The 27,540-nt window shown below is 38.0% G+C and overlaps 1 protein-coding gene across 5 annotated transcripts in view; it reads left to right on the top strand.

Annotated features, from left to right (window-relative positions):
• The window catches only part of trappc9 (trafficking protein particle complex subunit 9), a 214,871-nt gene that overhangs the window by 171,627 nt on the left and 15,704 nt on the right, over positions 1-27,540 (top strand). Inside the window, exon 22 of one of the 5 annotated variants that reach the window (XM_042434956.1) lies at positions 4,635-5,249. The exons of the other annotated variants lie outside the window; for them this stretch is intronic. Coding sequence (XP_042290890.1) covers positions 4,635-4,657 — 23 coding nt within the window. The 3' untranslated portion in view covers positions 4,658-5,249. Of the gene's footprint in view, positions 1-4,634; positions 5,250-27,540 lie in introns of those variants that run through there. 5 annotated transcript variants of the gene reach the window in all.

Genomic DNA, 27,540 nt, shown 5'->3' with positions numbered 1-27,540 from the left:
TGGTCTTTTCCTGAAAATCCAAAGGATTTGACATTTATGTGCACTCTTGAGAGCCTTGCCTCTCTCCGGCATCAACAGGGTGCAACAATAGTAAACGTTAACTTTGAAATGGAGTCCGCTAACATCAACAAACAACTGGCACCCACCACAACACAGTCAGGTAAGCTAATATTTCCGCAAAGCATGTGAAATATATTGTGATATTGAGGGGTTAGCTGGATAATGTTAGTGTGAGAGAGAATTTCGGATACTTACATATTGCACCTTTAACAGTTAAATATGTGGTCATTTTAATAATATTAAAACATAAAGGTTTACAAGGCATAGCAATGTATATTCACTTCACACTTCTGCTTAAAACACAAATTCATTCAGAAATTAGGCAGGCTAAATTCAACTACCCTTGTGAGAAGTTAAGTCACTGATATGAAAGTTGGAAAGAGAACAGGGACTTTAGCTGTAGGAAATTGCCTTTAGAATTTTTGGATCTCATATGAAATCAGTGAAAAGGTATTTGAATGTGATAAAAATGTTTTCACGGTTGGTTTAGTTGTCATCAGTGAGTTGTGCTTGTTCTGGATGGTTTTCCTCACTGCTGTTTAAACAACAGTATGTTACTCTCAGGTGTTGAATTGTCACTTCCTGTGAGAGTGACCATGTTTAACACCTGAAAATAATTACATATTAAAACTATGGCAAAACCATGGCGTTTTAAATAGTAAATGGGAGACCTGTCTCTTTTGCAGCTTTACTTAGAAGCTGAAGCAAGTAGGCTGTGCATATTTTTACATAAACATTTTGCTTTCTGCAGCTTTAATTCTGTGGATTTATTGTTCCAAGAATGCCATTTCTTTTTTAATTCTTATTCCATCTCTGCATATTCCCCAGTAAACATCATCACACATCAGCAGAATATGAGCTATGGGTTTTGGCATACCTTCTTATCTGCTTCCCTTCCCACACATTCACCTGTTACCAAACAGTGTTAAAACTGCAGTGATCTCACTTTTCTATTTTCCAAATATAGTTTACTGCCACTTGGCTTCAATCAGGCAAAAAAAAAAAAGAAATCTCTTGATTGCTGCCTTGAGTTTGGGATTGATGTCAGAAAATTAATTACGGCTAATCAAGTACACAGACCATAGATGAACTCGCCTGGGGCAATCATTACACAGCTGCATTATGTTACAAGACATAAGCCAAATAGTAGCTCTGCATTTGCTCTTAGGGGTAGCTTGCATGATAAATGGATACCATAGTGACTCAAGACTTTTTGACCTTCCCCTAAATACATTCCTAAATTCCTGCTGAATCTCACAAACCATATTATGACAAATGGAAAATTGCTGAGGAAAAAGTTATGGCCAAAAACACTGTTAGTATAAGAGATTTTATGTGATTTCACATTCCCATATTCCCACGGTGGTTTGAAGCACATTCAGCTATGAGCTCATGGAGTCTGAAGCTACTGGTCCGTGTCTGAGCTGACTGTTCAACAGGCCCGCGCGCTGAGCATTTAAAGGCAAATCTCTGTTAATCACATATGGATTGAAAATAATTAGGGCTATCTTCTCCCGGCAGACGTCGATAGTCCGAGTGTGGAAGCAGGAAAAAACAACTGCTGCAATAAATCTGATCTGATAATCCAGTATGCTGATTTAAACACAACCAGAAGAGCTATTCTCACAGTTCATGGCCACAAAGCAAGACAGACTGTATTGTCACGAATTAAAAAGAAGTTATGTTTAATTCCTGAAAATTATCCTCCGCACAAAGGAGGATGCCCTCCTTGATTACCGTATTTGACCTACAGTATACAGAGAAAAGCACTGTACCCAAGGAGATTTCCAAAAACTCACACATCTATAGTATTTTAAAACTATTTTTTCTGACTTTTGTGAAAGCAAGCTGACTGTAGGGCCACAAACAAAAATTTAATTGCAAAGTTGTGCTTATATCGACTCTGGGCACTGTGACAGTCCATAAAGTCAGTCATCCATACATTGTCAATAGAGTGATTCCAGAAAGCATTTGCTGATAATGCAATGGCCTAGATAATTGATTTATTGGTTTGGGGTTTAGGGAGATAGTTGCCACAGTTCATTAATAGAAATGAAATAAAATATTCAAATCTCTTTCCGAAAGTTAGATGAGAAGATTGATACCACACTCATATATGTCTGTTAAATATGAGGCTAACAAGCAGCCGGTTAGCTTAGCACACACAGAGTTGAAACAGGGAGAAAGAGTTAGCCTGGCTCTGTCACAAAATCCACCATATCAGCACCCCTAGAGCTCACCTATTAACACATTACATCTTGTTTGCTTAATCCAACATCCAGGAAGACACTACACCCGGCCAAGAAATAGTCCCACACTTAACTTCCTGCAACCACAACTTGTCACTTTTACACTTCAGTTTTTGTATGGATTAGTGAAACAAGACATAAATTGTTGATTAGTGGGCTTTTCTATTGCTGGTAGGCTGGTTTTGTTACCTTTGGGGAGAGTCAGGCTAGCTGCTTGCCCTTTTTTCCAGTCTTTATGCTAAGCTAAGCTAACTGGCTGCTGGCTGTAGCTTTATATTCAACAGACAGAAATGAGAGTGGCATTGATCTGCTTATCTAACTATTCCTATATACATATTCATATCAGTCATATAAGGATAATGACATGCTACTTAGGGATAACCTATCCTTCATTATGGTAATCTAGAATCTTGAAGTCTATAGCAAGAGACATCTCTCCACAGAGGGCTTCAAAGACTTAGATTCGTTTTTTCTCATTTTGTAAAGCACTTCTGAACATCAAACTCAACCTCAGGCCTATCTGTGATTACAACTCTGTGCACATCACATCTGATTAAATTTGGATTACTTATTTTTTTCTTGAATGTATCATTATAATTAATTGGATACTATCTTGCTCATTGGTGTAGGACTAGACTACAGACATTCCTGGCGTGTATGGAGGCTCATTTGGTTTGATAAATATTACAACACCACAAGTGGCCTGGCAAGCAGCCCACAGGGAGCTCTACAACACATAACTGTCCAGAAGCTAATTAAAACAAAGAGAACATTTTACAGAATATACATAATTATTTGCTTATTTATGTTGAAGTATGAAATAATAAGATAAACTGAGTCGCTACGTCTTATCAGAGCAACCCAAACATGCAGTTTATGTGGCATTAGACAATCAAAAGCAATTGAGTTCCTTGGCCATGTAAGAACAATGTCTACAATGCAGTGAGAGCTGCAGTCTGGAAACAAACAAAGAGAAGCACAACAACAGACTAAAATGCTGCACACATGAGAGGTGCATTGCCTGAGAATAGTTTCAATGGAGCACAAAGCCTCTATCACTGTCAAATATTTGCTCACTGGGATGGTGTGGCACTCGATAGTGCAGGGGACGCGCTGCACTGTAAAGTATCCACCTTTTCCTCCTCTGACAGAATCTCTGAGAATGGAAAGCCAAACAAGACCGCTGTACAATAGCCTGCCGTGTCAATTCCATACTCGACACTGGAACAACAACATCAACAGACAGTGGAGGCGCTTGTTTGAGGAGGACAGATTGAGTGGGAGGGAGGGAGGCCACTGACTGTTTTGACTCATCTCCAGAAAAATCAAAGTCATTAGTAAGCTTCCCCTGAGAGATTCACCGTAGTGCGGTCTAAACATGGCTGCTGTCATATGCTGAGCTGCACACTTACTCCCATTTCCCTGCCTCATTACTCTGCTCTGCCTACCTGCCTCTTCTCTTAATATGTTTCAACCCTAATTATGCAAATGAATCCACTTTACCTTCAACATTAAAACTCTAATAGGTGTAGATACCTCCAGGCATGGTGGTGGAATTCCTGTCCAAGTCTTAGCCTTAAAACCAATTGAAGACAAGTGAGAAAAGATTCCACTGCAGTTGTTTTGCTGACAAATTGATCTTTGTTCAATGAGGCAAAACCTCCACCAACATGATTAGCTTTCATAAGATTGATCTTTAAAGAGGCATTGCACACTTAAACCTGTTTTTGAGCTGTGAACTAAATTATATGACTGTACTGTGATGAAACTGATCAATTCTGGTGTTAATATTGACATCGACACTAAATTTATAAAAAATCAGCATTTCATGGGTTGTTTTAAATCAACGCTGAACCTTGCTGACATAGAGTCGACTGTTTGGGTCTACGTCATAAAATACCTCCTGTGTCACACATTACGTAGCCACGAAGCCACTCCCCCTACAGTCGTTGCCCTGCAGTCTTCTGCTGCATTTTTTAAATATGCTAGGAGGGAGGGAGCTAGCAGACTTTGGGTTTGTAGTTACTCTTTAAGTGGAGATATTCCTTGTTACGATGGTTCAAATTTGGTTATTGTACCTACTTTTAAAATGTGAGGCCCTATGAAAACCACGTATGCATCTGGAGAATTTAGTTTTAGCTTCAGATACTTGAAAAAGTGTCAGACAACAAACTTCAAGTCACTAAAGATTGTTGTCCTTTTCAATTTTACAGCATAAAATTGCTGCTAAAACTTTGACAGATGAGATGCCCGACTACAAGCTTCCTTAAAGAAGGCAGGGAAAGCACCTCTGTTTCTCATTCCGCCTTCTCTTTGTGTTTCAAGCTTGCCATCATGTGGGAGGTTGAAAGCTGTAAAAATTGCTCCTGATGACGCAGATGCAGCAGCAACTAGAAGAGGATTTCCCAGACATGAACCGAAGGGGTGCTGTTAAAGGGAATGTTGTTTTCTTATGTAAAAAAGAGGAGCACAACAAAAGCCCTGCATACTCACCCACACACAATCTGCTGTGGCACGATGTTCCTGTTGCTGCTGTTTTGTTTCTTGAGCAGATAATACGACACACTGAAACACTGTGGAGTGCAGTACTTTAATGTGGCAATTATGTCCAAGACAAATTAACCCTAGGGTACTTCTAAAGTCTAGCACCATCTATTTATACCTCAACAAATTGTTTAAGAAGGAGAACATACAGCAAAGAAAGTTAAGACCTATGTAATAAACTTAATTTTGTGCTTGAAGGGGAGGAAAAAGGAGAAATGATTAATGTATGTAGTCCCATCATAACTGGAAATACTTGTTTCTGATTGGCTGGCAGGTGTCTGTTAAAATTATAAAATAGGTCACAGCAAAAATAGTTACAGTCAACCGTTTAACCACAGATCTTAATCTGTGCTCAACACAGCCTGACCTGTAGTGGACCTTTTGGGACTGATACCAACACGAGAGAGAAAAAATACTGTGTATTGGCACATTTCTTTTCATTTTTTTACATCAGCACCTAACATGATGTAATCAAACAGTATAGATGGTTTTTGTAACACTTTTCCATGAAGCCCATGTCTATAATGCATTATAAACATACTTATGTGTTATAATCTGCTTATAGCTCTGTATAATTATAGTTATAAACACATAAATATTCATAATGCTTTATAACAATAATCATAACACATTGTAAAGCATTTTATAATGACTTACAATGTCAAGTATCATAATACTTCGTAATTGCTGGTCACTCGCTGACTTTCTTTTTTGCAAGGATCATAGTGTATTAATTCTAATAGTTGTAATACATAATAATCATTTTATAATTAATTATAATCACAGTTATAATGCATTGTAATGTGATTTTAAGTTACTCTCAGTGGTCATTGGGTGCTTTAAGTGAAGTACTGAAGGCGGAGAGGGAGATATCATTACATTACAAGCTGGTTATAAGTCATTGTAAGTGGTAATTGTTTGCTTTAAGTAAAGTGAAGCAGGACAGTAAATGTAGCGAAGTATGGTTCCCACACCAGGACTTGAACTCAGGTCTCTCAGACTGGATGACTATGCTAACCACTCAACCAACAGCTCATCCCACTAGCCAAGGGCCAGTGCTGGTAATAATCAGTTGTCATTACTTTCTAGAACAGTGGTTCTCAAACTTTTTCACATCAACCCCTTAACTGATTCAAATTAGACCACAGATCCCCATCTGATAGGATTTTTGCTTTTGGATGTGTTATTACAGAAAGTACATGAAACCCATGACCAAAATAGTCACACATTCTGTCATTGTGTTACTTATGGATGGAATGATAGTGAAAATAAATTATTCCCCTTTTTGCTGGGGAAACCTGGAACCCCCTCAAGGACCATCTGGGGTCCTCAGACCCCACTTTGAGAACCACTGCTCTAGAGGGCACAGGCTTGCACCGTGACATTACCCCCTCCTTCGGGAAGTTTGTCCCCATGCTTCAGCCTACCACCTCTAATTCAGAAGTATTAAAATGAATTGAAGTGAATGAGGAGCCTGACACCGTGTGAGGAGGTGGTAGGCTGAAGCGCGGGGACACACTTCCTGGAGGAGGGGGTAATGTCATGGTGCAGGTCATTTCTCTCTAGAGATGATTTGACACACTGACCCTTGGCTAGCAGGATCAGCTGCTGGTTGAGTAGTTAGTGCAGTCATCTGTGGTCTGGAAGACCAGGGTCTGAGACCCATTGAGGGATACATTGGCTACATTTAACTGTCCTGCTATATTTACTGTCCTGCTTCACATGGCTTAAAGCAAACAATGACCACTTATAGGGACTTAACAGCTTGTAATGTAATCATATCTGCCTATTCCTAAAGAATTTCATTACTTCACTTAAAGCGCCCGATGACCACTTAGAGTAACTTATAATCACATTATAATGCATTACAACAGTGATTATAATGTATTACAACGATGAGAATTATAATACACTATGATCCTTGTAAAAAAAAGTCAGAGTGACCAGCAATTATGAAGTATTATGATACTTGACATTATAAGTCATTATAAAATGCTTTATAAAGTGTTAGTATTATTGTTATAAAGCACTATGAATATTTGTGTGTGTGTGTTTACAACTTTAATTATAGAGTGTTATAAGCAGATTATAAGGCATTACAAGTATGTTATAATGCATTTTAGACATGGGCTTCATAGAAAGTGTTACCCAGAATTGTAAAGACAGTTTGCCTTTGGTAGATGATATAAGTTGAATTCCTGAAAGCTTTGCACAGGTTTACTTCGCCTCAGTGAGCAAATCTTTTGACTACAGTGAATCCATTGGAATTAGTTAACTTTGGTCCAGAATTTTGCTGTTATGAATGCTAGAGTGAATTGGCCATTACTGTCTAGTGAAAGAAAATCAGCATCTTTGTGTCGGAGAAGATAGGTCCTTATCAGTATTATCCTGACAAATATTTGAAACCAAATTGAATCATTGGGAAGGATCACATTCAACCACATAAATGAAGCCCAAATTTTCAGGGGGAAAAAAAAAACAAGAGTGGCATGACATGCACCACTTTCTGGGTGAATTATCAGTGTGAGGCAGAAACACTAAGATAATGAGCTGTCAGTACTGCACTGGGGGGCAAATCTCTATAGACAGCTCAGCTACCTGCAAGGTTATTATTTCCTCCAAAGAACGAACGGCAATCAATGTCTTAGAAAAGTTACTTCAGTCACCTGCAGGGGTATCAAGGATTCAACAAGGATTGATGTAGTAAAAGCAAAGTCTTCTCATTAAGAACTTGCTCTGCCATCCCACCTACTCACATAAACTGAGATCCACAGAGATTCTTTATCTTATTTTTTAAACAAAACACTCATTACTGGGGAAAAATACTATGTAAGGCTTAGTGCCGTTTGTGTAAGAATAAATAACGAACTTGAGTAGGTTTGACAAGGCTGGACATCCAAGGTTTGTAATAAGGCAATGAACAATTATTTGTGTTTGTGTGTATGTCATCCTCAGTAACACACAAAGGTAAATCTGAAGACCGGGGTGATATTCCAGAAAGCAGGTTTAGTGAATACTCTGAGTTTATTAACCCTGAGATGAGGGAAACTCTGGGTTTTCCATTCCAGAGAGAGAGGTAACTTAAACTCTGGGTCTGTTACCGTGGTAGCCTGATTAGTTTAGTCGCTCAGGAATTTCCAATGTTACAACCTTTATGCACATCAGTCATTTCTTTGAACAGCGTTTTTTCCTCTCACCTTCAAGTATTAGCATCAAGTCACCCTCAGCTCAAAATAAAACCTCTGTCTCTTTTAATAACACTGTGACTGTGCACATAAGACAGCCGTCAGTTTGTTAGAGCAGTTCCTGGAATGTTTTAATTGCACATAAAGTGTTATCTCAGTTTAAATTTAGAAAATATTTATGATGTTTTAGACATGTAAGATCAATGAATAATAATCTCTATCACTCATGATGTGATTGGTCACACTGATGGAACATAATTCCTATTTTATTGGAGATTATTATGTTAATATTTCTAAGTGAGCAGGATCATGGTGCAGCTGTTGAATGTAGTTTGAAAGTGATTTTTTTAAATAGGGTGCATAGTCTTAATGCATTTTAACAGCATTTCAGTGACAATGTTTAAATTTACATTTGTTGAAGTAGCTAAAATAAAGTCACTGAGGGCTGTTGAGCTAAGACACAAATAGATGTGTAAAATTTTAAAATGTACTGTATTTTAATCTAACGCCTTTTCTAGTGTGAATTACCAAACACATTATTACTGAATCAGACTGTGAGCTTACAGTCATGTCTCTATGTCTTTGATCTATATATATTTTTTAAATCTTTAACTATATTTTTCATCTTCAGTTGCTGCCTCCTGTGTTTTTTCTGCATCAGGTTAAAGCTGAACAAATACATTTACAATGCAATGCAGCTACAGCCTGATACACAGTCAGATTCCACTACTTTATCATCCATTAAGGAAATGTAAGTCTGGTAAATGATGAATTAATGGACAACACTGAATAAAACTTAATTGTGTTAACTTATTGACACTTTTCCCTGCTCTGACTCAGGCTTTTTTTTTTTTAAAGACAAAATGTGCACCGTCTGCATACACATGCATTAATATCTCTACATCCACTGGATTAAAATGGAGGCTCTGCCTTTTATTTACCTGTTGCCGTGATGAATCGTAGTATCAGAGCTGTATTGATGGTGGCTTTTTTTCTCATTCATCACACACACGCTTGACTCAGAGTGAACATACTCAGGGTTGATTGAACTGACTCTGATCAGCTGTTCTGGAACCGGAACTCTGAGCTTCCCATCTCAGGGTTCATCAGCTCAGAATTCAGGGTTAGATTCAGTTTGTTAAACCCGCTTTCTGGAATACCACCCAGAAGCTCTTGTCTCTGTTGTGATCTTTTAGTAATGCTTCACTGCAGCTCCTGTAGTGACTACACTGTTGTATTTTAAAGCATTTTAATTACCACCCTTCTCACCACACTGAAGATGAATGCACTTAATTTCAGATATGAGGATGCGAGCCAGCATACAAACAATGCTTATCAGCATCATGTGTGACTGAAGCTGAAAAGAAAAGAAAACCTGTTGTACTCCTATCACTGTATGATTTCAGATAGTGTATGTGTGTATCTGGACAGACTAAAAGTGGAAAAGTAGCATTGTAGCTGATATTTTCGGGGCTTTGCTCACACTAATGGAACAACTAGCTGGGATCATTATCACCATCTTTATCACAGTATGGAATGACAGCTCTCAAATCAGTGGAGTCAATTCAATCCACTTGTTGAGTTTACTCAACATGATTAATGGAGAAATAATGTGAAATCTCTCTAACAGCCTGAAGAAGGTCAAACAGAATTAGCCTATGCTAAGCAATCCAGGTTCCTAGCCTCTAAATTAAATCATCCTGAACTGCATTACATCTCTAACCTGTCCGCCATCAATCACCGCACTAAAGCAGGTACCCAAACGCACTCGCTCCATCAATCTAGGCTGCATCTCCCCTTCTTCTCTTCCTCCTCTCCTAGACAACTCACTCAGACTGTGCAACTCTTTGCATCCTCCATACCTGTCCACAAGCTGCACTCCATCTCCATTTCTCACTCTGTCACTTCTCAACTCTATCATCCCCACTCATTAAGCTTTGTGGGATGAATCTATCTTCACAAGTCAAAGTTAATTCCTTCTTCACACTCTTTTCCATTCATTTTTATCCTCCATCCCAGCCTTTCCTATCAGTGTTCCTTCATTAGCATGGCTGGCTCAATCACTACAATCTTTCATTTTACTTTTCATTAGTCATATCTTTTCTAAATGTAGCCCAGGTCTCGCTACAGTTGGTGATATCTTTACAAGCTGTTAAGCAATACCCGAGTGCTTATTTTCATTTATCAAAAAGTAAAGTGCACAAAAAGCATTTATTTGAAGAACAGACGACTAGGGTGAAGTGACCACTCAGCTGAGCAAATCTGATTTGATTTGTAAGGAGAGGTAAGCGCTGCAAAATCTATTTTTTCTCCAACATATTTGGTGCCAAGTGCTCACTATGGTGGTGTTTTTTTGTTGTTCTTTCCTAAAATCATGCCCATTTCTGTTCATCCCAAACAACCCACTGTAGCTGCTGAAAAATTAAAACACACCACTTCCTCTACACCAGATTTTTCCAAGGCTAAGACCAAGATTTAAAAACAATGAACTGAAGAGGTTGAATTATTATTATTTTATGTTCAATGGCAATATAAAGTAATAAAACAGTCAATTAGACAAATTTATTGTGGGTTATTTACATTAACTGGTTAATATACTTCGAGAATTTAATGAGAGTTTAACATGGAAAAAAAATAAATGCTGGGGGCTATCAATTATCGCTATAGTAGATAAGTGAAGTAAAATAGCTCTACAGGTCATCAGGCAGGTCATCAAGAGACAGCCAGGGGTGTAATAAATGTCTCTGGGTTAATAAGAGTTTCAGACTAAGCCACACATTGGTGTTCAGAAATGCCTCATGCATTGCACGACACTTACACATCATAGATGTAACAGATTTCTATAATTTGCAACACATTTTCTGATAAAAGAAACTGCTTCATTCAAAAACAAGTTGGAAATGAAAGTGTTTGGATATAAAACAGGGAAATGTAAGATCTCACTAGGGCTTTAATTGACCCCTGCAGCCATTAAAATGTGTTGGACAAGGACCTTCTCGTCCAGCTCCAGTAATGAGTAATGGCAAACTCTCAATCAAATCTCTAGTAAAATCAAAGTAAGGGACACAGTTGGCTGTTACTGGCTCATAATGTATGTAAACAGCCCTCCCTCCAGACTAAAACTGCTTTTCCAAAATGGAGTGTATAATGGAGTGTATAAATCTTAAAATGGCAGCTTGGTGTTTCAGTGTGTACAAGGAAAACGGTAACAGATCAAATCGAACAGAAAATATGTAAATGATATTGTGAATTTGGCAGTGTTAAAAGCCAGTGTAGGTGATCATCAGGAAGGGACTGATGGGAAGGTTGGCACACAGCACAGTAACCACTTGTCTCTGTAGCTGCCCAGTCAGAGTCTGCTATGTGGTAACAAAACTCACAAGACAACTTCTTGCTTCTAACTTTTGTCCGTGAGCACTAATTTTAAATGTCGATATAGCCTATCACACAGCTGTCATGAAGCTGTATCCATGTTGATTTTTTCTAATGATGTCACAGCCATAGAGCAATAATTTGGTCTGCCAGGCTGCGTCTACAGTACTCCTTACTAAATGTAGGTTGTGATGCAGTTTTGTTGTTTGCCAACTAAAAGGAGGACAATAAAGAGGAGATATAGTTTTTCTATTGTTTAGGTATTTCTCTGTTGGCAGAGGTCTCTACTGAAACGACCTGGAAATGCTAGCGTGGATGCAAGTCATTTTCACACAAAAACAATATTTTAAGAATTAAACTGCTTTGTGTAGGTGTATTCTCACTTAATTGAACAGTGAACAGCTGCCAAACTGGAGCTGAATCTGGTCAAAAGTCCATATGCTGCCCTCACTTACGCAATGAAAGAATGATGATGAATGAATAAATCCCAAGGTTAATCTCAGCATTTATTATACAGTAGCACTGCCTCATGTCCTTGATGTTAAACCTTCAACAAACCCCTCTCCAGATCATAGTATTTAAAACTAATGCAAAACACTACTACTACAAGGTCTCACTACGCAACTAATAAGATCTTTGTACACAAAAAAAAACAGAAGCTATATCAGTCTTATTCATGAAATGCTGCTGCTCAACATCTGTCTATTTATTTGACATCTGTGCATCAACCTAACTGTTTCAGTAAATGGGAGCTTGTGATTGCTATTGCTGAACACCTGTACAATGTAATGTGATCCAATGCGATAGCCCTGCAATAACTGTGACATTTGTAAAGCGTATTTTGCTCAACTTTTGTTGAGACTGACAGAAAGGTTTCAGCCTTGTGGTAATTTTTGAAACTGTAGATCCTGGTGATGGTGTTGGATTGTGTGTAAGTGGTAAGTTTGCGCCCCATCATTTAAATAAGGAGAGATTAGTTTATAGATATAAAGCGTTGTTGATAAAGCACAGGTTAGATTTATATGATGCTGTGAACCAACTGGAAGTAGCATTTAAGATTTTAGACTGATAATGTACAGTAACAGAGGAATGTGGGAAAATATACTGTATGAATGGATAGAAGCCAAAAGGAGTGACCTAGAAAAGAGGAGAAGAATGAAGTAGTCTCTCTGATTGAACTGACGCCTCAGTGACCAGTAATAAAACTCTACTCTGATATGATACCCAGAACTATTTCTAATTGATTTCAGTTTAATCAACTATCTCCTAAAAACTTGTATGGGCGTGGTCGAAGTGGATGGTGACCAAAGCGCAAGACTTTGACATCAGAGAACGGAGTTTGCTTCGTTAAGGTTAAGGAAAGATCGTGACTTTGGGTAAATATCGAAAAAGTAAACACATCCGGAGTTTCTAAGTTCATTCTTGACCTTGGAAATATCATTTGAGAAAACAATCCCACAACAGTTTTATGAAGATTATTGGATGGTCAAAATGTATCAGATGAACTACTAAATGGGCCTTGAGTGAGATTGTTTTCTAAATTTAACAAATCTTGTGTCTTGCACAATCTTAGTGTTTACTTTTTCAAAATCAGAAGAACTAACTGCTTGAGTTGCCTTTATTATGCTTAAACATCAATCATGCTTTAGTCACCACATGCATATATTGTGGGAAAACAAATGAAAAATGTCAGTGAGGGTTTTTCAGATAGGTTCAATAGCAATAACATTTAGCAACTTTGCACATACGTTCATTGTAAACTTTTGCTCAGTATGTTGGTAAGAACCATACTTCAGGCAGCATTACATTTCTTTCAATACGTAGGTTAGTGAAATAGGAAGGTGTGACCAACTGATCGTGAAAAGTGACTGAATGAAATCGAACGACTACAATCCGCTCTTCTCATTTCTTCTTCTTTCAAACTTATCAAAAGATGTGACAGACAGACTTATGAATGATATTACCACAATCTGTTACATGATGTCATGGAAATCATTGCAAAAGTGTTTTCTTTGATGGTTTCTGACATTGGTAACATGGTTGTGAATAAATGCATAAGATTATTATAAATGCATAAGATGGCGAATAAATGCATAAGATTCATTGGTAGTGCAGTGAAGACAGGACATAACCTCAAGCTGCTTGAACTTGAAGAGGTTTAACAGACCAGTAGAGCTCAGCTGCTCCTCCAATAAGAACTTTCAGACAGGAGGAGATTTATTGTTTAAAAGTCATAGGTTAGCAAAATATTGTTAAGTTGTGAATATCAGATGCAATTATACAGGAGGCATGAGAAAGACCTCTGTGTCTCTTAGCCAAGGTCTAATTACAAAGAGCAGGTCTGATATAATTAAGAGGTAGAGGAGAGACTGTGTCGCTGATAAGAACCAAGATCAGAGCATCCGGTACAACCTGTAGATGAAGTACCATCATCCAAAACACTTCAGTGCTTCATTTTATGTAGTTGATGATGTTAATTTGATGCAGAGACCTATTCATAACAAATAGTATAATGTGTATGCACATGCTGGAGTTTCTAATGAGCACGTCTAAACCTGACTACATCACAAATGTTATTTTCAATACAGTTACTGTCACATGTTTACAGTATATTTAATAACAAAAGTTCAGTTTTTGTACAAATAAAATGCATGATTCAACCGGAGTGGAATGGTTACTATCATTCTCAAAAATTAAGAAAATACATTATTTTTATTCCAACTCGAGCTTATCAATATTATGAAAAGAAGTGGTACATAAAAAAAGTTATTTCTTCCATCCATTTTCCTTTTCACTCATCCCTCCTTCCCTTGAATTATTCAGTTTTAATACAAGCTGAGTAAGTGCTGTCCCTGAAATAGCTCAGACTTCTAAAAACAGCCAATGAGGGAAACCAAGTTACCAAAACCCACTGAATGATTTATGGATTTCTATAATAATAAACGGAGGCTGATGTATTTTGAGAGTCTAGATGGGGACACAGAAACACGTCTCTTAAAGTGACAATGTGAATATTGATATACAGAAGGCAACTATGCTACAAAACAACACAGGTTTTCTTGCATCATATATTTTCCTAGCTACTTCTCCATTAGACAGTGTGTCTGTGTCCTCTGTGGTTGAGTCTTCCTGAGGAATACAGCTAAAAGGCAAGTGGGCTTCATCTTAAGTACTCGCTCTGTGACTGTAAAAGCAAATACTCAGAGCATCATGAGTAAAGAAAACCAGAGCTCATGTGCTGCTGGCCAAGGAGGCAAGAAGCCTTCAAACACTCAGTGAAGGTAAAGGTTCCCATTGTGCTTTCCCCAGACATAAATCTCTCTGAACTGGGAGGTGGAGGAGGAAGTCTGAGTCTAATTTGATCCTATGCCACTGGTTCGAAATGACTTAAAGTCTTCTAATGCCACAAGGGAAAGCGCTTAGTCCAAGGGTCAGGGTACAAAAGACATAGTGCAGTTAATATGAAGCACCACAATAGGAATATACAGTGCTGCTTGAAAGGTTGTGAACCCCTTAGAATTTTCTGTATTTCTGCATAAATGTGACCTAAAATGTGATCACAGATCACAAGTCCTAAAACTAGATAAAACCCAATTAAACAAATTAGACAAATCTTTTTTTTTCATCTCTTTTATTTATTTATTGAGGAAAATGATCCAATCTTACATATTTGTGTGAGGCAAAAGTATGTGAACCCTTGCTTTCAGTAAATGGTGTGACCCCCCTTTTGTAGCAATAACTTCAACCAAACATTTCCTGTAAATGTTTATCATCCCTGCACATCAGCTTGGAGGAATTTTAGCACATTCGTCCTTATAGAACAGTCTCAACTCGGGCATGTTGGTGGGCTTCTTTGCATGACCTACATGCTTCAGGTCCTTCCACAGCATTTCTGTAGGATTAAGGTCAAGACTTTGACTCAGCCATTCCAAAACATTATCTTTCTTCTGTTTCAATCATTCTTTGGTGCATTTAGTGTTGTTGTCTTACTGTACGACCCACTTTATGTTGAGCTTCAGTTCATAGACAGTTCATAGTCAAGATACCTTGAGTTGTTCCTGTAGAATTTGTTGTTACAAGTCAGCATTCATAGCTCCATCAATGATTGCAAGCCATTCTGGTCCAGAGGCAGCAAAGCAGCCCAAACCATGATAAAGTTACCACCATGTTTCACAGAAGGGATAAGGTTCTTATGCTGGAATGCAGTGTTTGCTCATTGCCAAACATAACACTTCTCATTCAAGCCAAAAGGTTCAATTTTGGTCTCATCCATCCACAGAACATTGTTCCAACAGCCTTCTGGCTTATCCACGTGGTCTTGAGCGAACCATAGATGGCAGCAATGTTCTTTTTGGAGAGAAGGGGCTTTTTTCCTTGCAACTTTGCCATGCACACCACAGATGTTCAATGTTCTCTTGATGGTGGACTCATTAACATCGACTGTAGCCACTGCAAGAGAGACCTTTAGTTTCCTAGATGTTACCCTGGGGTCCGTTGTGGCCTCCTGGACTATTACAGGCCTGCTCTTGGTGTGATTTTTGTTGTTCGACCACTCCTGGGGAGTGTAACAGTGGTGTTGGATGTCTTCAATTTGTACATGATCTGCCTGACAGTCAACTGGTGGAGTCGAAACTCTTTAGAAATGGTTTTGTAACCCTTTCCAGCTTGGTGACCATCAACAACTCTTCTTCTAAGGTCCTCAGAAATATCGTTTGTTCAAGCCATGACACACTTCCACAAACCTGTGTTGTGAAGCTCAGACTTTGATAGTGATGACCCAGATTTCTCTTCTTTAAATAAGGCAGGGCCTCCCAGACTCACACTTGATTGTCATCCCATTGATTGAAACACCCAACTCTAATTTCGCCTTCAAATGAATTGATAATCCTAGGAGTTCACATACTTTTGCCATGAACAAATATGTAGCGTTGGATCATTTTCCTCAATAAATAAATGGACAAGTGTAAGGTTTTTGTCTCATTTGCTGATGTCAACTGGTGTCTCTTTATCTAGTTTTAGGACTTGAATGGAAATCTGATCATGTTTTAGGTCATATTTATGCAGAAATAGAGCAAATTCTAAAGGGTTCACACATTTTCAAGCAGCACTGTATACAACCCCTCCTGCTGTGAATGTGGTCTACAAAACCTAGCAGCAGTAATAGTTTTAGATGTAGGTTGGATTTCGGAATTTCTAGATGAGGTCATTTAACCTTAGTTCATATATGTAAGCTATGCTGTTTTTCTTGACACTAGTGGCATGGTGGTATGGATGGCAATGTCAGTCAGTGGGTCAGTCAGTCCGCCAATTCGGTCCAAAGTGATATAATCCACAAATATTGGTTGGATTGCCATTAAATTTGGTACGAATATTCAAGGTTCCCAGAACCAACCTAATGGATGACTTTGTTGATCACCTCACTTTTCATCTAGTGCCACCATCAGGTCACAGTTTTCACTTAACCTCTCAGAATCTACTCAGTGGATTGGCACAAAATGTTGTACAGATTCCTGGCTCACAGACTATTCTAACTCTTATTCTAATGACTTTGTTGATCCTGACTTTTTATTTAGTGCCACAGGGTGAAATTTTTTGTGACTTTTTCTGACTAAAAAGTCACACCAACGTCCCAATGTCCCAACAGCTATTGGATGAACTGAATAAAATTTGATATAGACACTCATAGTTCCTAGATAGATAGATAGATAGATAAAACTGTTAAAACAGTCTGAAAGACAGCACCAGACACATGGTTTGACAAGTGTTTGACAAAAACACAAGACAGTGAAGACTCCTTAAAGTGCCAACACAGCGCAAATAAAGAATACAGAGACCTAACAGCCAGCAGTAATGAATAATCATGAAGGCCACTTGATACTCTAGCATGCTGTTGAAAAGCTTCACTGCAGCAGGCACAAAGGACCTTCTCAGTCTTTCTGTTGAGCATCGGGGCATGAGCAGCCGTGCACTAAAAGAACTGTTCAGTCCACTAAGAACACTATTGAGTGGGCGTTCTTCATATTTTAGAATGGTCTTCAACTTTGCTCTTGTTCTGTTTTCTAAAAGAACTTCTAAGGAATCTGGAGGTGAGCCAATGATAGAGCCAGCTTTTTTTACTAGATGAAGTATCCCCCTGACTTTTCACTTTGTGTCAAAAATAGACAAAATTTCACTTAGTCCAATACCAAATATAGCCACAGCTGCACTCTGTTTTAATGTTTTGTGGCTCGGGTTGTACCTCATTTGTACATTACTTTGGAAAGAAACTTCTGTCAAATGAATAAATATAAATCCAAATGCTAGCATGATATGACAATAAACTAAGATGGTGAACATGGTAAACATGATACCCACTAAACATCAGCATGTTAATATTGTGCCTTGGTGATAAAGATACATGAATGAATTTATCATTGGTACAACTGACTGAGCTGTAAGCATGGCTGTAGACTCTTAATCTTGTGAACACTAGTGTTGCACTAGATGTAGTTACGGAATATGTTGTGCAACAGTAATGAAATGAATTTGTTAAACAGTTCTATTTACATAATAACTCCCTTTACCTGACTAACGATGTTATCACAGTGAGTGAGTCCGATTGCGTGACCAAGGCAATGTACCTTGCCTTGGTCATGGAAGACTCCGAAAGATCACACAATACACAATCATTTAAAAAATAAATATAAAGCACATAAATACATTATAAACTTATAGGAGTGGCTCTGTTTAGATTTGGACCTTGAATTCAAGTCTAAGCCACTGCACCATTTGAGTAGTGAAAATACCCAGATGATTTAAACAATTTGCTGACCTGAAGAAACCTACAGAATAACACCTCTAAAATGCATTTATGCTACTGTTTCATAGAAATGTCCTTGGTAGTAATGAAAACAAAGAAAAGCTACTTGACAGCTAATAGAATCTGCAGCTGCTAAACCTTAATCAGTTTTCGAATTTATGAGTAGCAATCAATGCTTCAGAGGTGCTTCACATCTAAAAACCATTACAAGGACGAACTCTTAACACAAAGTGGGAGGAAAGACCCAGAGGACAGTTGGGAGCAAAAGAAAATAAGTTAACACTTTACAATAAACATCATTAATAGATGGTAAATTGATAGTTAATTCAACTTTAGTTCAGTTATTTTACTGTTAAAAACAATAAAATGCTATTTAATAATGTTTACTAATTATTAGTAATTCTATAATTTATTTTATCATTAGTTTGTGTAGTATAAATAAAAATAAATTATATATTTATCATAGCTGATAAGATACAATAACAATTACATTCTGATTACATTAGTAAACTATTAAGTTTATTGTTGCAGATGCATTATAACATATTATATTGAGTATTTGTCAATGATTACCGAATGATTTATAAACCATTAAGAAATCATTTGTAAACATCTATAAACATAACATAGATTGATGGACCAGATATTTGTAACACTTTGTCAGTGGTTAATAATTGGTTTGTAAACCATCTATAAACATTATTTGGTTGGACATTATTAAGTTGCAATTGATATTTATAAAATTTTACAATTGCTTAATAAATATTTAGTTTATAAAGCATGTCTAAACAAAAATGGTCTATATATTTAAGTAAGTTATTAACAAACTTTTAGGCAGCCCTCTAATTGTAAGTTTCAACTTTTCATGTACCAAGGAGTAGCAAACCATATTAACTGTTCCTCACCTGTTACAAAGGACATGTAAATGTATAAATTAATATTCATGTACAAAGGTCATTGTTACAATATGATACAATATATAATTTATAAACTGATTTTATATTACACAAACTAACGATAAAATAACATAAATTACAGCATTACTAATAATTAGTAAACATTATTAATTAGCATTTCATTGTTTGTTAAAGGACCAGCGTGTAAGATTTAGTGGCATCTAGTGTAACGCACTTGATATTCATAAGTATGTTGTAATTAGTGTATAATCCCTTGAAAATAAGTGTGTGTTTTCGTTATCTTAGAATGAGCCCTTTATATCTACAGGGGGAGCGGGTCCTCTTTCACGGAGGACACCATGTTGCACCTCCATGTTTCTACAGTAGCCCAGAACGACAAACCAATCACTGGCTCTGGAAAGGGCCTTTCCCGTTTTTCACAAGGTTTGCGGTCGCCGTAGTGGTATTCATTTGGTTGCAATTTGCAGCCTCACCACTAGATGCCACTTAATCCTACACACTGATCCTTTAAGAATAGAATAAATATTAACTAAAGTTTAATTAATTATTAATTTACCATTTATTAATTATGGTTATTGTAAAGTGTTACCGAAAATAATCACATCAATTACATCTAGCATTGTCCAATATAATCAAGCACCAGCCCGTTTCTGCATGTCAATCAAATAATCTTGGAGTGGGAGTATACACTGGGGGCAGGTACCCACTTCCTACATATCTCTTTCGTGGTTTGGCCTTGCTTTACATTTTCCTTTCATCCAATCCACTATTCTGACTCCAGGTTAGTGTGAGAGAAGTCTGACTGGGAATGCATATTAAGGTCTAGAAGGATGCTTCTGTCCATGCAGCGTTACTCCAAGGCATGCAGATATGCATGACAGACAAGCACAAGAGGAAGCAACTCATTTCTCTGGCAGCATGTCAGCCAAGTGTACTGATGGCTGACAGCACAGCCCAGATCTCATCTGTCAATGTGGTCTTAAGACCTACTTAAGATGTTTTGTGTCTCTTTGTGTCCCTTGGCTTGCCTCTGCAAATTATCTGAAGGTCTGGGTTCAGTTGAAAAGCAGCAGTGATGCCAGGAAAAAGTACCCATGATACACGAACTTATGAGCAGGTTATCAGTGCTTTCCTTTGAAATCCTGCATGCTTGGAATACAAAGTGCATCATTGTTAAATATGCACACAATCAGGACAAATAGCTTTATATATCTACAGTATACTGCTTTGTATAGTGGCATTGTGCTGTGATGGCTCTGTCAAACTTTACAGTAAATGAAATTTATTATTGATCAATTAAAATATAGTTAGGGATGATGGTAATATGATTTTCCTCCAAGACCACTGTCTGCCAGAGTCAATGGTTAAAGGGGACCTATTATGCTTTTTGTGGTTTTCTGTTATTTATATACTGTTAAGATGTAGGATATCTATGCTAAACATCTTAAAAGTTACAAAACTTTAAGTAAGTCAAAAGCCAGGCCTTCAGCCTACTCTGAACCCTTCATTTGTGACGTTTTTTTTCTACCTTGCCAATGAAGTGACATCAGATCATCGTGCATGCCCATAAACGGCCAACCATTCTATAGCCTTGGTTGCTAAGGTTGTCGCTTAAGTTTTTCCATGTGTTGTTTGCATTGTTCACTTGCATAATTCGGAACAGATTTGGGCTCAAACATGTACAGATGTATTTGAGAAGTTGATATTTCGAGTAAAGAACGTGAAAAAGAAGTGAAATCCTACTACTGTAGTTTGTTTGATGGTTTGTTTATGTAGCCCCCCGACTGGCTGGAAGTTGGCTGTGACACAGCTTGTGGAGGCTAGCCACACCGAACAGAGTGTGCTCATCAGGAGGGAGGCCATAAAGAGGCAGGAGCTAATGCAGCCTGTTTCCAGCAGAGGCTGAACTGAGGGGCTACATAAAGAGCCAGTATAAGATAAATAAGGATTTTTTTTTTTTAGCTGTGACTCATGCAAAGCTACTCTAGCGGAGTCCTAGAATAAAAATATAAAACTGGAAATGTGCAGAATAAATCCCCTTCAAAAATAAGACGGTTGGTTGATGGACATTTCTTTATACCTCCATGCAAAAAGAAGAGCAATACAGAAATTAATGGCCCCAGGTACACCAGGTATGAACATGTGATCTGTATCTTAATACATGATCTGGAATGATGATATTAGAGGTATTAAGCTTCTCGCTACTTCCATTCTGCCAACATTGTGATCAGCTCTCAATATGCAGTCCCAGGGCAAGGGAAGCAATGCCATGGACAGGTGTCATTAATTGCTAAATCACTTTTGTGAGGGAAGACTTGCTAGCCACTGCTACATGTAGTTTTTTCCAGACAGCTTAAGCTAGTGGGAAGAGGAGGGGTTAGGGGACCTTTCATGTTGATTTTTTTTTTTTTCCTTAACGATGTGGTCAAAATGTAAGGACAGCATTTATACCTGGAATCACAATGTGAGCCAGATCTATTCCAGATGTGGTCTGGATGATCCAATCTCATTACAATTACAACACATTTACACCACATAGGATATCCAGGAAAAGATCACATGTTAATGCCTGGTGTAAATGGGGTCTATGTGACAGCCTCTTGCAACCATCACTGCTTGACACAATGGCAGCTTAAAGTTGTGTAGAAGAGGATTCAATTTTCAGTGGGACAGTGACACTTTACATTGAAGCTATGCTGGTCCTACCATAATGAACTAACAAAGAGCAAAGAGTGTTCTCTCACTTTCACAACTTTCCCATCCTTTGCCCAGACATCGTCTACAAAAATCAAGAAAAGGAAAATGCTAAAATATATCCCAATAACATTCCAAGATTCTCTAGAGGATGCTGTCATTCTCACACTCACACTGCAATCTTTCTTTTTGTCTGGGTGGTTCCGTCTACAACCCAAAGTTAAAAATACACCTAACTTTAACTCAACAGTGTCTTCAAATTCCTCAGTGCCTTTCCAGTTCACTCTTGATGTTTGTAGCAAAACTGCAGTAGTCTTAATATTCAAAACATCAACATTTTGGAATATGGGGCACTAATGAGCACCAACAAAATCAGATAATGTACCTTTAAAGTTAAACACACTATTAACACTCAAGTGTAAATACTTTTCTATTTAATAACATTCCATATATTTAATTATAACTGTACTTCTGAGGTGCCGCAGTAAAACAACTTTTACAGATTCAGCTACATTAAACAAAATCAAACAAAAACCTTATTAACTAACTTCAATTTGTGAGCAAGATTCTGGATTGCATGGAAGCTACACTACGAAAAGATAGTGCTGAGTTGGTTGAAAGATAAACAGTTGTTTTAAGGTTTCTTGTAGTGGTTTAGGTATTATAACATTCATTCAGTGATTCATTTCTTCTTCTGCCAAGATTTTTCCTGCAGATCTGGGGGATTAAACCGCACAAGTTTACTGTTCTGCAGAGATGAAAAAACCAAAATAAATACTTGCTTGGATGCTGCTCCTGTAGCTGAAGGTAACAGAGCCCAAAATAAATACCTTAACAAAACAAAAAAATGTGTGCTTCCTATTCAAGCCATTCAGTAAAAGGACAGTTCCAGGCTCAGACAGGATAAACAGATAGACAAGACTGATGGACGTAGTTGCAGATGTATGAGTTTTTCTTTTCATCATTGGTGACGAATGATATCTGGGACTGCTGTTCAACCACAGAGAGAGACAGAGACACAAGGAGAAACTGAGGGAGGCAATGCACCCAGTATGATGAATGAGTGAGACAGGAATGAGATTAGGAGTAGTCCACTGAATAAATGAACAGATTAATGAAGTGAGAAAAAAGAACAGGCGGCTCGATGCTGCCAACGACGACACGTTCCTCTCCTTCTAAATAAAAAGTGCTGCTTCTAAGAATAGCTGCACTTGCCTCTGGTTACGGGCTGCGATCGCCATCATCATTAGCACCCTCGTGGTGTGATTCTCAGCATAGCAGAAGTTGCAATGTGACTGTGGGAGATGATGGTATGTTGCTAACTTGTCCTGTTTAGCTCACAAGATGTTGAGATCCCTCCAGTGGTATTTTAGGAATAGCAGCTCCCTCATGGAACACTTGGAACTACAATACAATTATTAACGAAATGGATAATAAAACATGAATCTCCTTTGCACCTGGCATTTAAATGCATCATGGGTAACAGGAATAGTATCCACATATAGCAAAGACACAAAACCTGGGCTACAATTAACTGAGGTGGTCAGAAGTAGTTAGAGTTGATTCTGTAATAATCATTATTCACTGTGTTCTGTTACACTTTGTTCTATTTAGATTTTTTTTCTTTCACAAATTGTGCCTTGTATAACCATCTCACTGACTAGCCCTAGCTTGTATTAGCTGTCACATTTAGGCTACATTCACACTGCAAGCCTTAGTGCTCAATTTGGATTTAATGCTCAGATTTTTTTGGGGGGGGGGGGGCTGTTCAAAATTTCAGGATGTCAAGGGCTACTTTAACTACATCTGTCAGTGCCTCTCCACAAAACTGTTGTGGCAAGACACTCAGTTCAGGTGACCCATCTCCCTAAGAAAGTGTGTAGCGTGAGTTGGGTTTTATTGGCTGGAGTGATATAAAAGTCACATGAATTATGATATGACTGTTCAGACTCAGGTTGCATTGCAAAAAATCAGATCTGTATCTGATTTAAGACCACATATGAAAGTGGCCCAAATCAGAATTGAAAAGATCAGATTCCATGTGATTTGTGCTGTTCACACAAACAGATCTGAGTCACATATGAGCAAAAAATGGATTTGGGCCGCTTTTACCTGCAGTTGTAGCAATAAAGCACTGCAGACCAACAATGATGTAATGTGCATGTTTTCACAATCTACACAGTACCCAACTTCCTCTGTTGTTGGCCGTTCCACCACTTTGTTTCAGACAAAAGAATCTCAATAACTATTGGATGGTCTGCCATTAAATTCACACATCTTGTGAAATTTCTCTAAATCTACTCGATGGATTGGCATAAAATTTTGCTCAGACATTCATGACTGTCGGACAACATATCCGTATGACTTTAGTGATTTCCTGGCCCTCCTTCTATCGCCACCAGCAGGTCAAAGATTTCTCATTTCAATTGAAATATCTCAAAATCCACTTGATGGATTGGCACAAAATTTGGTACAGTCATTCATGGTTCAATGTTAGCATGTTAAGATGCCGGTGGAGTTTTCCTTATCTAAATCATGGGTCTAAGAATAGTGGGTGTAGCATGCTGTACAAGGCCCTCTATAGTAGGGAACACTTGTGACTTTGGGCTATAAGAATAAATTCACTTCACATTACTTCTTAATGGTTATATTCATTAAAGTCATTGCAAAAACACTGAATCATGGACTCTGCTAGAATCAACTTTACAATGGATTGTACTCGGCACTATGATAAAGACAAACCAGACACATCACCCTGAATGTTTTTCACTGTTATGAAGCATGAGTGTTGCAGCTGGTCTCAGTTTACTGTAATACAGAGGTGTAAAACACATAGTTTCCCTACTGTCCACATACTGTCCCATACTTACCAAGATACCTTGTCATCTAATGCTGCCTGAGCAATTAGAAAGTTGGAGGAAAGATTCGCATGTGGAGCAGTAAGAGTCTGGGGTTATAGGTATCGTAACACCAGCACCACACTGGACAGGGAGCTCATTATCAGGCCAGCAGGAGCAGTTGATTTCTCCAGGTCTTTTTCTCACTTCCTCGCTCCATACTTTCCCAGATCATTTACAGCAAAGCAGACAATTAAGTCCTAAGGTACCTGGTGTACAGTTGATTGTATTTCATACACAAAAATCAGATCAAACTTCAGCCAAATCATACAGTATCTCAACAAAGTCCAGATGGGAGGGTGTTAATGTTTCTCCTCCTATGCCATCAACAGAGGAGATGATGGTGACGCAGTGATTCATCTGCTGCTAGGCCAATGCTTGTCACGCATACATTGCTCATAGCAAAAGCAGTTGGCAAGGCCAGAGTACCACTTAGGAATGTAGGTCAGAATTGTTTCATGAGCCATTAAAATACAACACAAAGGATATCAAGATTTTGACTATTTGATCATTTTTCTTAGTAAAGAAAGGAGTTAGGAAATTTATTCTTCCTATTCTGAGTACAGTAATAATTTACCTTTACTGAGCGTCCTACTTTACAATCCAGTTAACAATTCAACACCGCAATCAAATAAAATCCAGCCAATAAAACTACAGAAAATGAAATAGAATAAAATACCCACAATAAAATAAAATAAGATGAAACTGATTCTGCAGGCCTCAGATCTAGGAGATCCACTGGATTCTGTATGAGACAATAAGTTTTTACCTGCATAGAGAATTTATAGATGTCAGATTCTTAACCATATTGGCAAATACAAAACCAAATTTAAAAGCATGGTATTAAATACATCTCTGCTAACTGTAACTGCACAGTGGACTCACTCCAGGTTGATGTTGGGTAAAAAGACAGCATGTAGTATGATGATTCTCGGGTTAATTGACATTGGCCAGTAAAAGCACAATTCATATTACTAACAAGAAATTTGTCAGGTCTGATAGTAACTCACGCTGAAATTAAAAAGTGGATGGCATGCCATTATTGGTGCCACTAACAACTGGCATCTGTCACCAGAGCAAGAACACCATTATACCATTGGCATGTGAGTGTGGAGAGTGATCTGCCAGTGACATAATGGTATGAGTGCCACACACAAGTAGAGCAGAAGCAGCATACCAGCAGTCAACAACAACATACCACTCATAACTGGTATATACTACTAAAACAAGAGTGACATACCTTCAGTCATGTCTCAATCGCAGCAATGCTGCTGACATAGATTACAGGACAATGGATGCAGAGAATGACAAGAATGGTGAGTCAGGTTACTGGTATTACAAGGCAGCTTACCTACTAGATTTATGATTTAAAGGTGCAATATGTAAGAATCAGAAATTTTTTCTCATTAATGACACCGGTGGCTGTTAAGTGAGCTGCATTCAGTATCCTGTTGCTTTTACATGTGCTTGCACCACGTCAGCACGAACTAGCAGTGAAGCTAACATTAGCCAGCTAAAACCACAATATCACAAAATATTTCACATGCTTTGCAGTAATGTTAGCTCACCTGACTCTGTGTTGTGGTTGGTGCCAGTCATTTGTTGATGTTAGTGGACTCCATTTCTAACCTAATGTTAGCTAGTGTTGCACCCTGTTGGCGCCGGAGAGAGGCAAGGCACTTGGGAGTGTGCGTAAACGTCACATCCTTTGGATTTTCGTGGAAAAAAACGTCCCGAGTCCTTCACATAGAAATCAGTCCACAGGTTGTTATAATCAACCAAGAAAGTCTTGGAAGGTCTTATTTTTTAAGTTATGTTATAATCTGTTCACTCATTAGCAATAGAAAGTGATTAATACATGTACATTGCTTCACAGTTCTTACATATAAAACTTTTAAATCTGTTGAAGTTGGGGGTTTTCACTTTGGTGTCTTTTTTTAGATCAAATGACTAGTTTTACTTCATGACATAATGCTCTTGTGGTAACAGCAGGCTCCATATATTTTAAGCACTCCAAAGGCCCTGGAGTTGTCCATTTCCACACATAAGTAGATAGGTCTGAGTTCAGAGGAAATGATCTGCAATGCAATTGAACCATGACCCTCCTATACACCCACAGAAACTGATGTTCTTGAGGAACACAAAGATAATCCCAAACATTTCTGGCTGGACTCTTTGGGATGTCGTCTGAATGAGTATCACGATTTAAATCTAATTTATTTCCTTTTTGATCAAATAGACATTGATTTTATCATGTAGGGACTCAGGAAGCAACAGAGTATTAAAGGTCTTTGGTTTCCTTTACATCCAAGCAATAGCCTGCTGTAATCATGCCAAATCAGAATAATAGAATAATATCTGTTCCCCACATATTATGGCTGTTATGGATGTGTGAATAAACATTTAGTTCATTAGCATAATGGCAAGAATACTATACATGTGTCCCATTTAAATGATGCTTTAACATGATACATAACGTGTAATATTGTAGATAGTAGAGATGGTCATTTTGTTTGATGTTGCTGATGTTTAAGTGACAGCTATTAAAACCACAAGAGAAAGAATTAACTGGTATAATATAGCCATAGCCGGGACTTTCATTGCAGGTATTTATGAGCTAAAGCAGGAAAAGCAGCAGGAAAACACATGTTCAGGTATAACGGGTAGGAGAACAGCAGCAGAACAGTCAAGAGTATTTCTATATAAATAGTATATAGTATAACCAATTTCACAAACTGAAGCAGAAGTAATATACAACACACTTACAAAAACAAAAGTGTCCTTCTTGGTTGGGGGTAATGGAACAATTACCTCATTTCAAGC

The sequence above is a fragment of the Thunnus maccoyii genome, chromosome 15, assembly GCF_910596095.1.
Source record: "Thunnus maccoyii chromosome 15, fThuMac1.1, whole genome shotgun sequence".
Lineage (NCBI taxonomy): Eukaryota > Metazoa > Chordata > Actinopteri > Scombriformes > Scombridae > Thunnus > Thunnus maccoyii.
This window is presented reverse-complemented; position numbering and strand designations above follow the sequence as displayed.